The 15901-nt window shown below is 38.8% G+C and overlaps 1 protein-coding gene across 1 annotated transcript in view; it reads right to left on the reverse strand.

Moving 5' to 3' along the window:
* cfap20dc (CFAP20 domain containing) overlaps positions 1 to 15395 on the reverse strand; it is a gene marked incomplete at its 5' end in the record, with an annotated part of 42179 nt that extends 26784 nt beyond the window's left edge. The window contains 12 exons of the mRNA XM_080026549.1: positions 5045 to 5364; positions 6687 to 6815; positions 6939 to 7043; positions 8891 to 8999; positions 9094 to 9257; positions 11810 to 11944; positions 12823 to 12970; positions 13093 to 13207; positions 14236 to 14308; positions 14393 to 14486; positions 15140 to 15229; positions 15375 to 15395. Of these exons, the coding sequence (XP_079882675.1) occupies positions 5045 to 5364; positions 6687 to 6815; positions 6939 to 7043; positions 8891 to 8999; positions 9094 to 9257; positions 11810 to 11944; positions 12823 to 12970; positions 13093 to 13207; positions 14236 to 14308; positions 14393 to 14486; positions 15140 to 15229; positions 15375 to 15395 (1503 nt within the window). The remainder of the gene's footprint in view (positions 1 to 5044; positions 5365 to 6686; positions 6816 to 6938; positions 7044 to 8890; positions 9000 to 9093; positions 9258 to 11809; positions 11945 to 12822; positions 12971 to 13092; positions 13208 to 14235; positions 14309 to 14392; positions 14487 to 15139; positions 15230 to 15374) is intronic.
* Positions 15396 to 15901: the final 506 nt, after the last annotated feature.

The raw sequence follows: 15901 nt of genomic DNA on the forward strand, positions 1-15901 counted from the left end.
ATGAGCAAACTGTCATAAATGAATGAAAATCAAAATCTGGCCAAATTGTGACAGAGACCTGCTAACCAATCTGCTGTATTACCGTACTATTACCTGGGTGCCAGAATAAGAGTGTTAAGTCGGTCTGTTAAAACCATGTTTTTTCAGGCTCTGTCGAAGAAGCAGTGTACAATAGTGAAGCTTTTGGCCTTTTCGTCATGATTGAACCTATTTCCTGTACACAACTCTTTTATCGGAAAAGGAAACAATCAACGCAGATAAACGTTTTAACATTTTGCTTTCTTTCACATATGTCCAGATAATTGTTTATGTTTCCGCACATTTCTGATGCTCTGCTGCCTGCTCTCCGCTCAGTTTACATTGATTTGCTGATATTCTTGTTTATTTCTGCTATTCAATCATAGATAACGGATATAAGGGAATCCATTGGACTTTAATTGGGCAAGCACACAGAAGGCGATACGGCCAGATTATTTTTTGTTTGCACACAATCATGGTTTACAAACAGCCCAAGGCTTTTGCTGCGCCACTTTACTGAACCACAATAACTGGCAACCTGGCATTAGCTCCAGTGTCTTACTTTTACAGACTTCAGAACGATGCAGTGCAGGAAACGGAGTGTGTAGGAGTGATACCACTTTTACTATGTGCTCGAAACAGCGGACAATAGGAGAATGCTATTAAACAGCTTACTTATACCAACAAGGCTACTAAGAAAAAAGAGGGCTGTCCATCTGGCAATAAACTTGCACGTAGTCGTCATCTCTGGGGCAGTGTCTAGGAATGAATCACTTCCACAGGACATGGAGAGACGGATGACAGTTGGAGCTCAGCACCCTGAGATTTGCAATGTTGTGCCATCCCTAACTATAGTGACAATCTTTTAACTTTTTCAACGATCGCTGGCTTTTTTCCCCCCTCTTTAGTGTAGATGGAATTTGCCTCAACAAGTCAGAAGTGAAACTTTTCATCTCTCATCTATTTCACTTCCTTCTTTACGCACCTGCTCCCTCTGCAAAGGACACAAGGAATCAAAACAATGCACAACACCACAAGGCATACACTCCACGGACCAGAAAACCTCAAAGATGAACCCCATCCAGTTATCCCTCCTCCCCAGTCCCATTCTCCCCCTCTTCTCCCCTCCCGGAGTTCACTGTCTAAATGAAAGGGCTCTGAGTCACTGCTGGTGCTGGGACCAAACCCCCCACCTCTGTGTCCATTTCCACTATTAACTTTAGGTTCCCAATGTGATAGGAGCTTCCTATGTTCCTGTCTCGATAGGTAATAGAAAGAGAAGGGTGCATTTGACAAATTCAGCTAATCTGCTTATCTAACAAATGTAGCTCTGCTGTAGCTTTATCTTTTTTTTTTTTACCAACAAGTGGTTTCTAAGGAAATACATTATTGCTCCTTACAATGTAGAATTTATGCTTTACTGGAAACCTGACAATTTTAAGTTACCACAAGTCATCCGGCCCCTCCAACCATCAATTATAGTATGACTGTTTCATCGGTTTGACAGGAACTGTGTAGCTGCTGCTAAATTAAAATACTCTGTCTCCCTCTTTTCAATGCATGCAGCTATCTCGCGATGATTTTGACACCTTTCAATTTCTCTGCGCTGTGTTGAAAGGCACAATGTGAATCCTGCTGTTACCAATTTACAGACCTCCAAGGTGCTCTATGCATATTGTTGCCAACTTCATTCAGCCGATTTCTGTTATCTCTCGTCAGGGACAACATCAGAGTCTGTTGAGGCACAGTCTGATTATTTTGACTATGAAACGTCATTCCATCCGAAAAGGTTAAAACCATCTCTGGCAAACAGAAAGCACAACAGAGAAACACTCCCCCAATCACAGGTCTCAGGAAAGCTGACTACAACGACTTTCAAGCGAAGTTTCGTTTGTACAGATTTTGACTTGACAAGCCTTTTTCTCTGACATCTTTAGCATACTCGCAATTGTCCTGCCTTATTAACCACTGTTAAAAAGCTAAATAATCTAAAAACAAGCGCAATGAGTGTGCATCTTTTTTTTCTTTAAAAAAAAAAAGGAAATATCAAACTGGCCATACGATTCAACTGAACAAGACCACTTCCACGACACAGAAACAACTTGACTAGGAAAAAAAATACATTCCTTTGGTGTTCCTTTCTCACAGTGGAGAAAACCATACACAAGTAATAGTTATAAACTTGTTTTACAGCAGGCTTTTTCCTCTGCACAACATTAAGACAGGTATCAAAAGATCACACAAAACTAAAGTTTGGAAGCCGCATACATCACAGCTCCCTGATGATTAAATGGGAACTTGTGTGTTTCATGATAACTGAGAGACAAAGCTATAGTTGCTGTCGTTAAGGAAACAAACCTTTGTAACGTTTTGTTGTTAATACATTCTGTGCCAATAAAAGTCATTTGAATCCCTTTCAACAAATTATCCATTTGCTTCATAGCCAGCTGATTATCTGATCAACGCTATACTGTTGTATTCAGTGGTGTTTTTATCACCACAGACAGAACTGAATTATTTTTATTCCAAAGCAGTGAGCCAGAGCTGACGTATGGGAAACAACAAAATGTATGTTATATTCATACCAACACTTTAAAACGGGTATGTGTTTCTCTTGTTGTCAATAGAACTGGGGCAGTCAGATTATATGGTAGGAGACAGAGCATTAGGAAAAACTACAAAAGTACTATGAATAGCCTAACTGTGCCCTGTGGAGTTTTCTTATGAATGTTTACATACGGTGTTACTCACCAAAACACATTAAATACAGTATGTATATCGTTGAGGTCTAACAAATGTGTTGAATGCATTTAATTTCTTAAAAAAACTCTTGATAAGCTGATTTTTTAAAGTATTTTAAATCCAGCTTTGGTTAAAGCCATGGTTATCTGCTATCTTCCCTGGCTTTGCTATAATATTGCTGCATTTATTGGCTCTTACCTACACCTGTTGAATTATGTAAAATCATTGGCAGGACTGTGTATCGTGTCAGCCATGTGCACGAATGAGCACGAGATAAACAAGAGAACCACCCATGGAAAAACAACTCTGTAGCTCTGCAAGAGGTCAAAAACATCACAGGGAACCTATAAATGAGGTTTCTCTCTCAGCTGAGCTCCCGGGCAAAATGCAATTTCGGCCCTTGTTCTGCACCGCGCATATAGCTTCTTTCCATCAGCCATCATAAAAATCCATCACAGAAAAAACTGTTTTTTCCCTTGGATATTACAACCAGGTGTGGCACTATCATTTCCACCTCTGCAGAAATGTCACTTCCACAATGACCATCTCACAGAAAACAAACCTTTATTCTGCTTTTTGTCTCATGCACCAGATCAAGTTGCTTACTCTGCTGTCACAGAATGAAAATAAATGTGATAAATGTATACAACCTGTGTGTTTGTGTGCTTGTTTCAAGATCTCCCCTTGCCTTGCCAAAATCAGCTACCTGTATTTTTCTTTCTCCTTTTTTTTGTTTTGATTTGTTTTAGGAAGTAATACCAAGAGGTATTCCTGATAATCAGAAAAAGCTACTTTTGGCTAGTAAGCAATGTAAAATGGCAGCAAAGGAAATTGAAAAAGCTGTGTACATTCAACAGAAGTGAATAGTGATGTAAAACCAAGAGAGAGTAATGAAAAATAATAACGTAAGTAAATAATAAAAACATCCACTCGCGGTTATGAAAAGATGACTGTGCCTGCAGTTTACAAAGTTCAACATTAAAATAATTAGACAACAGAAGCTGCTTTAAATTGTTTCACTTACCGCATCCCCCTGGTTTGATTTTCTAGACATGCAAATGCACAGTTGATGAAATAAAGCGAGTCTTGAGACACTTTTACGTCAACCTGGAATTTTCTATTAAAGAAGATTTTTTCTTGCTTTACTTTTTGTCAAAATCACTGACTATCCCCCTATGATGCGCTAGCTACCTGTACCTCTGTGCACTGAAAAACATCTGGTATTAATACACATCCTAGGCTATTTAATTGGGTATGTAAACCAAGGATATGTAAACAAAGGGGCACACCGTAACTAGCAAAATGCCCGTTTTCAGAGCCTGCTGTGTATTAGCAGCACTGGATTTTATTCAGTGAACACATTGTACGGACAGGCAGTGGATCTTGAGAGATATTCACTGATTTTGACAGTTTTAAAGTTATTTGAACAAAAAGCATTCTCCAGATTTGCTGACTCCACTTTTAAATGATATGGAAATATACAAACACAGTCAAACATTGTCTGTTTGGTTCCTCATCTACATCATACAGGAATGTAGTTACAGATTTTCTCAAGAAGTTAAAAAATGCTGTTTTTCTTTTGGTGTTTGTGTTTTAACCTGGATTGCGTCTTTAACGTGGTGCATTAGAATACACTTCTTTGAAGACAATTCTTTTCATTAAAGCCAAAATAATCAGCTGTGCAACAAAATTAGTTTCTTAGGTCTGAATTAACAGTCCTATTATAAAGTTTTAAATAAGTAAAAGCAATTAGCATTTCTCTTTGAAGATAGCAATCTTTACACTCATAGTTCAACAGTTTAATTTCTCTGCTCAGCAAAAAGAAAACTGGTATTCTTTATTAAGGCAGAACCATTAATACATTAGCTGATGACTCCACTGACCTTTGAAGTTAATTTATGCTGCGTACTATGAAATATGACACTCCAACATACAAAATATACTGGGCATTTAAGACTTACAGTACACTAAATCAAATTCAAATGAAAATGTCCAGTGTAATGAAATAACCTAAACGGTAGGCTTATTGAATGCCTGTATGTAAAACAGAAACTTTGCTGATGAACTAAGATTTAACTAGAAAACACCTATCAGGTTGTTTCCCCTAAATGGGATACTTTTTGAAATCCTTGTACCTCTGTCTATACAGTTAGCTTATGTGCTGTATGAAAAAGTTACAGACAGTCGATAGGGTCAGATAAATATATTTTGTGTCAGAGCAAAATTACGTAAGACGAACTTCAACTGTGCGTGTGCATGTGTCTCTCCCCAAGAGCAGACATACCTCATCACTTTCACTGCCGATAAAGTCATCTTCAGGCCGGGCTTCATACCGCCTCCCGATTTTGCCCTGGACCTGATCATCTCCCATCTCCATCTTCTCGTGGTCACCCTGGCCTTGCCCTCGTTTGGGTGAGTGCGGCTGGGACAAGAAATTGAATACCTCCTCTTGCAGAGAAAGCTGGGGCTCGGACCCCTCATTACTTTCCCAGCTGCTACAGACCTGCAGGTCACCAGACAACTCTGGCCTGATTGAGCAGGAGAGAGACTCTTCTGGTGTGGAAACAGCTCCTGAACTTTCCTTGGCAGCACTGCAGCCACACTCTGAAATAATAGATTACGGAACACAAACAGAAGCAAGACAGTTTGACATAAGGAGGAGTAAATTCCGCCTTTGATACATGGCCTACAAATGAACAATGTTGCATATGAATATTACAAGTCTCATATGGAGAACCTTACCACAAAGATTAAATAGAAACAATGATGATAGGAAACTAATCACAGTTACCTTATTTATTTGAAATATCATGTGGCTTTATTCATTTAAGTTCATCTGATGAGAGGCACATACAAATCACAATATTCAAAATTTTAATGAATTCCATTACTTTCTAAAACATTAATTTACCCTGCACTGACATTTGTGTAGTTCAGAACCAATTTACTGCAAAATCTGTAAGAAAAAATATATAATCTGACTGGCATGGAAACCTTTTCTCCAAACTAATATTGCTTCTTTATTGCTTCAGTCTTTGGGGTTTTCCGAAAAGGAAAATCTTACAGCAGCGTTACACTATCTGACACTGTGGTCATGCCGGTATCCAAAGGGGTAAAATCTTGCATGTAATCAAGGGTGCATGAAAGGAAAACTGAATCCTTAAACTCTGCGATAGGCCTGAGCTCAAAGAAAGAGCCACCTCTATCTGAAGGAGTGAGCACATTTGAACCTTTCGACAGTATAATCACTTCTCTAATTGCCCACTGTGTGGCAAACCCTGGGCCCGGGAGATGTCCCTCTGACTTTTATTTAATGTGCCACATTACCATTAATGAACTGACTACTCTCCGTCTGTGGACAGGGCTGCAGCACAGTGGCTTACTGCTGTGGAGAAACATCCACAAATGAGCTTTCAGAGCACATGCACACATTGAGGACAATGCTAGTTTAGATGTGCATGCATGTGTGTGTGTGTGTGTGTGTGTGTGTGTGTGTGTGTGTGTGTGTGTGTGTGTGTGTGTGTGTGTGTGTGTGTGTGTGTGTGTGTGTGTGTGTGATGATGGTGGTGGGGGATGGGGGGGTACTCCACTAAAATTCATGTAGAAAGCCTTGACCTGGTCTATGCAAAATTAAAACAGTGGGAAAAAAGCGATGGTGAAGGGAGTATTAAATGAGGCTTATTAGCATTCATATTTTGAAGTGATCTAATTAATAAATGAATAGCAGGAATAGGTACTTTTATAACTAAAGGAGCTGTTTGGTAAAATCAGAACATGCAGGGTAGATACCAATATCACCCAGTATGCATAGTATTCTCTTTTTTCCCTTCCCTCGCTCCCTTCTTTCTACTTCTTTTCAAACCATAACTCAGTCTGAAAGTGCACGTCTCTTCCAGCTGCTGCTTCCGGTCAATTCACAGCCTCACCTGCTGTTTGGCGCTCTGTCATTTCTGTTGTTTTGGTCAGAGGATGCTGCCTGCTCTCTTGCCTACTGGATGGAGGAGTGCACTTCTCTCTTGTTTGACTTCTTTTTCTGTGGTCACCAAATACAGCATCTAGATGAGGGGTTGTCAACAGGAAAATAAGAAGCTTGCCATATTAAAACCATGGTACACTCAAATGACCCTATTAAACATTCCCAGTTCCCACGTACACAGAATATAAGGAGAAACGTTTACCTGACAACGCTAACTTTCCAGCACCATACAGCCGTAGCTTCTTAGATCCCTGCTTGTCAAACACTCTGTCCTTTGGGGGATGGGGCTGTAAACTGCCGGGTGTTCCTGCATACAGTAGTTTCAACGTCAAAAAAGCTTTAGAACACAAAACACTTCGACAACAATGTTACCAAAGCCTGCCAGAAGCATATCTTTGAACAGATTATGCACCATGAAAATCTTTATTAATGAAGGGTTAGGGAATTGTAGTAACTGAGCTTCTTACATTCATGTAGTGCAGAGAGAATACATGCTGCTACATTATGTTGAGCTGAATTAAGGAGTTTTAAATAACCTTTTTTTGCATTCAGTTATGTTCAAAGGATGGTGAATTAGCAACTGTAAAAGCTGTTATTAGGTGCTTGGGAGAACATACTGCGCCTGGTATGTTTGCTTTATTGGTTTGTTGGTTCATATGTAATGCTTTCACCAATGCACAGCACTTAGAGGAATAATGGTGTGCACTCTTGAGGGCGGAAAGAGCTGTAATGAAAGGAATACAGTGTACAAGCTTATATCAAGTGGTCCACTCTAAGTCAGACAGCTGTGAGCCTGATCTGCTCTGGTGCCCATTATTTTTCTTAAAAATCTTGGACACAAGATATTAGAAATAAATTCCCTAGTCTTCTAGCTCCTCATTCTCTAGATGAAGTCAGTCACTACATGTTTTATGTTACTGATTTGATATTTGTATTTACATTGTCATAATATCAATGTCAATGTCTAACCTTTCATGTAACCTGATCAGTTAATGACATTGTTACTGCCTAGTAACAGGAGCAAGGTGAAACAACTTCCCACACCCGACACAAAATGATAGTGATTTGCTTTGCTGACAAATGAGAAAAAAGGCATTCAAGCTCGGTACTCAAAACACAACAGAGAGGGCTCCAATGGATTATGAACAAATGAGGGATAAGGCATTGGCGACGTCAGTAGGCCTATTACTTTAGTAATCAATTATTATTGCTGAGATTGTGTCAAAAAGGTAAGCATATAAAGTTAATACTGCTCTTTATAATTAATATGTTATACTGATTCCGCTGTAGTTCAGTCTGTACTGTGGCAGGGGGGTTTCTCTCTGGGTTTTACCGTCTTGATATTTAATTTTCACATTTGAAATGTAATTTACTCCTTAGTCCCATGTATCAGGCACTTAGAATAGAAACTGATCCTCCAACTCACATCAAAGATGTTCAGAAAGGCAATCCCAAAAACTGTTTACAATTAATATAGCCAGTTCTGGTATAAAAGGTGAGTGGGGGGGTAAAAGTCCAATACTTTTGGGTTCAATAGGTTTCCAGGATATGCGCTGCTAGACGCGCCCAATTAACCACAACTTTTCCTTTGGTTTTAAGGTTGTTTATTCCTCTTCTTAACAGAAAATGTTAGCATTATTTTCTTACCAGATTGGAGGAGAAAGAGGCCGGTGCGTTACCTGGCGATCGATATATTTGAGCATGTTTTTGTTGCCGATTTGCTGCGGTCTAAAAACAGTGCGACTACATTCCTGGGAACCCAGTTCCCCGACTGGGCACAGCTGATATTGATTAGAAGCCGCCCTCGCCATTCCAATTGTCGGGCGGCGTTCTTTTTACGCACCGTCCTATCCTCCAACCAGTCAACATTAATTCATAAATTATCTAAATAATAAATAATCAACAAACAACTCAAAATTGATAAACAAATTCAAAATACTAAATAAATCATGGAATCAACCATTTGTCTTCAACAGGGGGAATTAAAGTTAGTCATTATAGTAAGTAAGATAGTACACAAAGACACAAATGAATGTCAAATGAAAACAGTAATAAAAATATATGTGGTTAAGCATGACTGGATGACCCCGGCACGTTTTTTTTTCTCAAAATCATTCAGATTAGACAACACTGTGAACTCTTATTCAAATTTACCCTCGAAATGCTGGAGGGAAGGTTCTTTGTTAGATAAATTCCCACTCAGGTTGGCAACGCTCTGACTCTCTTTAGTAATTCCTCGGATAATTCCAGTGGACGGGTGTGTCTACAGGGCACAGCAAACGAAGAAACAACATATTCTACTTATGTCCAAATCATTTAGAGAGTGAGATGTGAGATTATGGGAATCATGCCATTACCGTATTAGAGATAAAGAGTAGACTTGTATCCATTCCGTCTGAGACAGCAGCACTGCCTTTTCTTCCAGTTTGAGAGACTGGCCCTGAAACCCTGGAGCCTGAGGCTGTGTGTAAAACACCCGGGGGCCTGGCTCTACGATAACTGGTTGATCTGGCATCAGTAACTGCAAAGAAATCTCAATTATTCACTGACCATTGTAGCTCTTTACATTGTATGAAAAAAACCCTACTGATCACACATTGCAGTTTACACACAAAGAAATTGAATGGTTGAATGTAAATTAGACACTTAGGCTGAACAGATTGAGATGACCTTTTTTTCTTTAATTTATCAATTTGTTCAGTAGCATCATGTAAAAACAAAAACAATCAGTGTCAGGACTCATTAGGGACCACATACGCTGATGCCAAAAATAAAACCCACTTTATGTCTTTTCCACATAAGAGCAGTGAGCAGAAACTTCCATACCACAATAAACACAGGACAATCTAGAAGATTCAGACATTGATGGATGTACTGAAGATTAGAAGAAGGCACAGGTTGCGTTCCGAATCGCATACTCTTTCTTTTTTCTATTCTACATACTACATCTGACGATAAAAAGAATCTAGTTAGGATGCAGTAGGCATACTATTGGGACATACTTTACTCTCTTATTTCATCAAAACATTGCGCCTTGATCTTGTCTTTTGCTTTTATATCCGTCGCATCCCCGTTTGTTTTCATATGGAGGCTTCGTTGATGTGACGTCACTTCACGTGCGCACTGGATTGTGGGTCAGAATCGCCCAAATAGGATGCACTTTTCAACACTAACAATCTTGGCCGCATGAAGTAGGACATCCGGGTACTTCTAACCATCCTAAATCTGGCCACAATAATCGGGACATCCTAAATCTTTTTTCTACATACTATATAGTAGAAAGTATGCGATTCGGAACGCAACCACACTCTTTTAATGCAACAGATTCAGCGCTTGGAGTTCGTCCATTTCAGGAACAAAATGAGATATAAGAGATTACCAAAAAAACATTTGAGCTTTGACTTTGATGTTTGAAAATTCATTGACCTTGAGAAAAACAGAATGTCTTTCGTGTGTCAGATAGTCATGGTTTGTTTGCTTGTTGCTGCAAGACGCAAACTGCTGTAGCAAACTTTTAACCGTTTTTGACAGATTGGGTACTGAAGCAACAATATTCGCATTCACAGTATTTGTCACGGTGAAATTGTATGCCTACTTTAATAGCAATCTTTTTAATTATGATTAGGAATGTTATGCTAATAATGCAGATGCTAATTATGAAAAGCCATTTATTGTGTGTGGTGACTGTCTCTTCTATGGGCATTGCCGGTTGACTCAACATGACTTAGACAGCTGTCAGAACAAATAAATAAGCGCTGATAAAAAAGGCCACAGAGGCGACGGAACTGGATTACTGGTGCATGTCTTTTTATATGAAGAGATAATTGCAGCTCTGAGAACAGGTGAGGTGCAAATGAACACAAAAATGAGGACCACGGGAATTTCACACAAGAAAAACAAATCCATTATCATTACTGTCTCTTTGTATAAAACAATTTGTCTATGTGCAGCTATTTCTGCATCGGACACATCTCAATGTATATTAACTGTTCATTGGTAGATTATGGCTGATTTCACTTGTTGTAAATCCATAGATTTCTATGAATTACTCAAAGAACAACACATTTTGTGAACCTACTAAAGCTGTGATGCATTAGTAAAGAGTCTTAAGACATGCATAAATTGGACAAAAGTACACTGACGCCTTCACTTATATGTGAAGAACAGTACAATACAATACAATAGGTATTAGGAATAGACTCTACTCTTCTTGGAAAGCTTTCATAACAGGACTTGGGACCTGGCATCAAGGGTTTTGCTCCTCTTCAGCCGCAAGAGCTTAAGTGAGGTAGGGCACAACTGTTGGCAGTAAAGGCTGGCCTGCCTTCTGCATTTCAGTTCACCATAAAGGTGTTGGATGGAGTTTGTTTAGGAGAGTTTGAGTTCTTCTAAAACAAACATGGAAACCCATTTCTTGACCTGGCTTGAGGAGTGTGGGCATTAAATACCTACCTCGGTATGCTGTAGCATTAAGATTTTTCTGAACTCTGTCTTAGCAGCCTAGCCTCAAGCATGAAAGACAGACAGTTTAATTCCCTCCCCCCTGTTTCTCTTACATGTAATCCTGTGTTAATTCCATGAATCTCAAACTTGGATTGACATCCACTGTGAAATGCTACCAATTATTATCCGGCTCCAAGCGTTTGGCCTTGTTTCCCCTCCTGAGAAGTGTTTTGTTGGAGTTAAGTTTGCCCCCCATAAAGGCTCAGTACTCGTCACAGCGGACCCGGGTTGGAAGCTGTCCTAGGTCGATCTTTGCATGTCATTCCTCTCTTTAGCCTATTTCATCTCTGTCTCTGCACACTGTCAATAAAGCATGACAAATGCCCAAAAACTATTGATTTTTCTTTTGACATGTCATGACATAACATGTTTTACTCCGAAAACTTTCTGGTTAATTCCAGGTTTACATGAAAATATTTTTCAATTTGGTCTCAGACTGTATATTTGTATTTATGGATTTTAATTATTGATTCATTGATGTGTAAGTATTACTTTTAGTGTAGAATGTGGTAAAAATGGGAGTTAGTCGTAAGCACTTTATTTCCCGGGTGGTGATTTGCTCTTACCTACCACAGTCAGAGCTCAGCAGTCCAGTTCTCTGCAAAACCTCCATGTTCAGCACCTGAGTGACATGATTAACATCTGGTGGGAACTGGCAACTGCGAGGGACCAAGTCCATGAGACCAGATCCACTGCAAAACATATCTAGATTAAAATGAGAACAATCTCAGATTTATCCCAATCACCTAACAGAGCCAAAAACATACTCATGACAAAACATCAGACAGCAAAGCTAAAAACAGAAAATAACAAGATAACAAACTGACTTGAAAGGATCAGTAAACCATTTTACATTTGTTGCTTTTTGCCTCACTCTCCGAAAAGGTGACAGAAACCATTCCTGTAAGTGAGTTTTTGATATAAAAATGGGCAAATGTCGCTGATCCAGATTAGTTTAGCTCAAACCCTGGTAGTCAAGGGGAGCAGGTCACACTAAATATAAACACTAAATGCTCCTGTCTGCTTGTTGGGACTTTTTTATTTATCATGTTATGTTGCGCACTATATTTTTACACTTTATATAATTTTAGAATCAAATACATGTGACATCATAGGCACTTCCTGGTTTCCTTCCAGTATGTATTACATTTTTAAATCAGCTAACATTAAGCTTAATTAACCTGGATGATTGACCTTTTCCCATTTCTACATCAAAAATGGATTGCACGCACAGTTGAGCTGGAATTTTATTTTTTGAACTATTCCTTTAATGGCATGCAAGGATATCGTAGACTGAGTAGCCAGCAACGGGTCCAGCTGTTGGCACTTCTCTGTCATATCCAAATAACACCAAAAACACAGCCGAGCTTGTAGACATCTACCACAGAAAACAAATCAATATTTATCTTGCTATCCACCAAAACACACACTCAACCAAAACAACAAATCTATAGAAATTGAAGACCACTGACTTGCTTATATGGCAAAAGCTTAGCTATTTTATATCTTCAATAACCACTCATAGAGGGGACAATAAGGTAGGAGGATAAAACTCATTATCTCGGTGTAACGAACTACATTACCATTATCCAACACACCTGTAGGCTCTGTTTTCATGGTGAAGATCCTGCGAATTCTGCAGGTAGCAAACAAAGTGATGCCATCCAGCATCAAAAATCCTTTGAACAGCTCACAAGTGATTGATACAAGGTCGATGCACAAAGTAGACCACTGAGAACAAAGAAACAATATTCTTTGTAGTTACAATGATGATATGGTCTGATTTCCAGAGATACAAAATCATACAGCTGAAAGAAAATATTAAAATAATATGTCATAGACAATTTACTCACAATATTGCGTTTCAATCCAACAAAAGGTATCTTTGCATGAAACAGTGTGGCAGACAACTCTTTGTGCACTGTTGATAAGTGAAGTCGTCTTTTCAGGTGTTCTGAATCCGTTATCCTGTAAATAAAAGGCAACAGAGCAGAACATTGATTATCCCCAACATCAACGGTATCACTGATAAGTCCTGACCAGAGAAAGCCACAAGCTCCAGGGGTCTGTGTGGTGAGCAGTGTTTTCACTTTAGGCTCCTGCTGTGAAATTTAACTGTCATGACACACTGTAATGTAAGGAGACAACAATATTTCATCAGATTGTTGTTGGGTGTGAGTAAATAGGTAAGTACATTCATAACAAGAAAGATTTCATCAGTTGACAGTATGTCCAGTTTTGTTTTCAAGATGGTACTCATGAGTTGACCAAATGTATACAGTATGTGAGCGAGAGTGTGTGCATTAAGTATAACTAATCTGCAGTTGTTCACATTGTAAGATGAACAATTGTAAGATAAAAATTACTTAATTGCTTCCTCTTTTCTCTTTCTCTTTGAATGCAAGCTATCTTTGTTTTTTTCAGTTTAAAACTTCCTTGTTCAATTTCCATTGTTGTTCCAAACACCACTTAATACTATGTTTAACAAATTTGGCTTATCCCTCATAAAACCTTGTGGAATTTCCTGTGGCTGGCAAGAAAAATGCCTTCTTTGTAGGGAAAAGTTCAACAATATCTTAATTATAAATGGTTATTCAAGCAATTACATAACAGTCATCGCTAATATGATGCACTCAATTTGTCAGGTGGCTCAAGGGGTTTTCCGACAAGATGTAAACAAGCTGTCTTTTCCTTTTTTCAGTGACCTGAGCTGAATTCACTGAGCTTCATTAACTTTATTCTGTATTTTCCTGTGAACTATATCAATTTAATTTTGTGAATGAACTCATGTAAGACAATGTCCGTTTTCTATATTAAAGATGTTCATGACTACTACAGTATATTGTGCCACAAACACAATAATAAAAGTTCTTTACGAACCACAGAGTTAAACAGTTGTTCTGAGATCTATAGTGCACACCCTCACATATTTTTTCAAGGTGAATTGCCATGTATAAAGTGTAAAAGGGTATTTAAAAACTGGCCGATGTACTTACACAAGCTCAATGGAAAAATCTTTGCTCTGGGGGATATTCACTTGTAGTGCCAAGAATCTTTGGAGAAGCCCGACTGCAAAGAGACAAGTAAAGAATGTGAGCATAACAAAGTGTAATTTACAAATGTTTGCAAGTAGGCTATAGCAGAGAGACTTACGAGACATTTTCCCATTCTCTGGCATTTGCATCTTGACTGTCTGGCTGCTGCCTTCCAGACAGTAAACAAATCCTCTGACTTCTTTATTATACTCCTAAGGGAATAAATAATACACTGTATAAAATAAGTTCTACAGTAGAGGCTTGCTTAGTGTAAGTCCTTGCTAAGTTTGAACAGTATTGTGCACCTGTATTGTGACCAGCGCTTTCAATGATTGCAAATGTTTTATGTGGGCATATACAAGGTTGGAAATGGAAAGCGTACATGTTGAGAACAGCTTTATTGTTACATAAAATCTATTGTCTAGGAGGGCTGCAAAACTGTCTAGTTAGAAGCAGCTGGGCATCTACTTTAAAATTGTCAAATAAAGTTAAGAGTTTTTTCTCTGATAATGCAATTATTTTTTAAATGAGTTTGGATGACCCCCTCCTTTAAACAATTTACAACCAATCTTCCCTGCATTCCAAATTTTCAGGTGGCAAAGCCAATTCATACATCTCTGATGTAGGCCTTATGGACTACTAACCTGTCAGGATGACACCCACGGGAGCATGTACAATGTAAAACACTTTGGCCATGCTTTCGAAGCTGAGAGCATACATTAATTGTATACACTGTTTTATAAGGGTGGTTTAGACATCTCTGTGTTGTTCATTTAGGCCTACTGGAATGTATTTATTGCTGTCTATCCAGTGTGAACTAGGACTTGCTAAGTGTAACTGTGGCCATATTTTGAAAAAAATAAACCTTATGTATGGCTGATGGCCCTCCGCAGAGTTTCCATTTGGATACCGGGTCTTTTCCCTGTCCACTGAAGATCTCCACCACAGTTCCACCCTGCAAGAAAACAGCATCTATCAGCTCATGTTACATCCGACAAAAGCTCACGACAGCATAACAAACACTGGAATAAAAAGTTGCTAACAAGGATTTGAAAGCCTGGATAGGTAAGGTTAGCTGCGTCCAAATATCCTAAACGTACCTGGTAATTATTCCTGAACATTTTACGCGGTAGAAATAAATATCTAACGTCCTTGTTTGCCTGGCTAATGGTAGCCTAGCTTACTGTGTAGGCAGCAACAGTTGGGATATGTCTCCATGGCTACCTGACGCTTCTGCATCAACCAGTAGCCAGTAACCATTATGTATTTATTATACTATCTATGGTAACCACAGCCATATAAAGAGAGAGTTGCGTCAGTCAGTGGATGTCTGAAACTCCTATTTCCCTTCATCATAAACTTTAAGTGTAGAGAAAAAAGGGTTTCGAGATAGGACCATTAGCGGACCCGAAGCGTTCAATGTGCAGTGCAGTGCAATGTTGTGAAATGGAATAAATAGGTTATTCATATGAATAGTCTCACCATGACTTTTTGAAATAATTCAGCATTATTTGACTAGCCTATATAGGCTATAGCCTAGCTCTGGAAAAAAATTAAGAGACCACTCCAAATGTTCAGTGTCTCTTGTTTTACTCTTTAGAGGCATATGTTTGAGTAGAATGAACAT

This window comes from Ammodytes marinus (assembly GCF_949987685.1).
Source record: "Ammodytes marinus genome assembly, chromosome: 4".
Classification (NCBI taxonomy): Eukaryota; Metazoa; Chordata; class Actinopteri; order Uranoscopiformes; family Ammodytidae; genus Ammodytes; species Ammodytes marinus.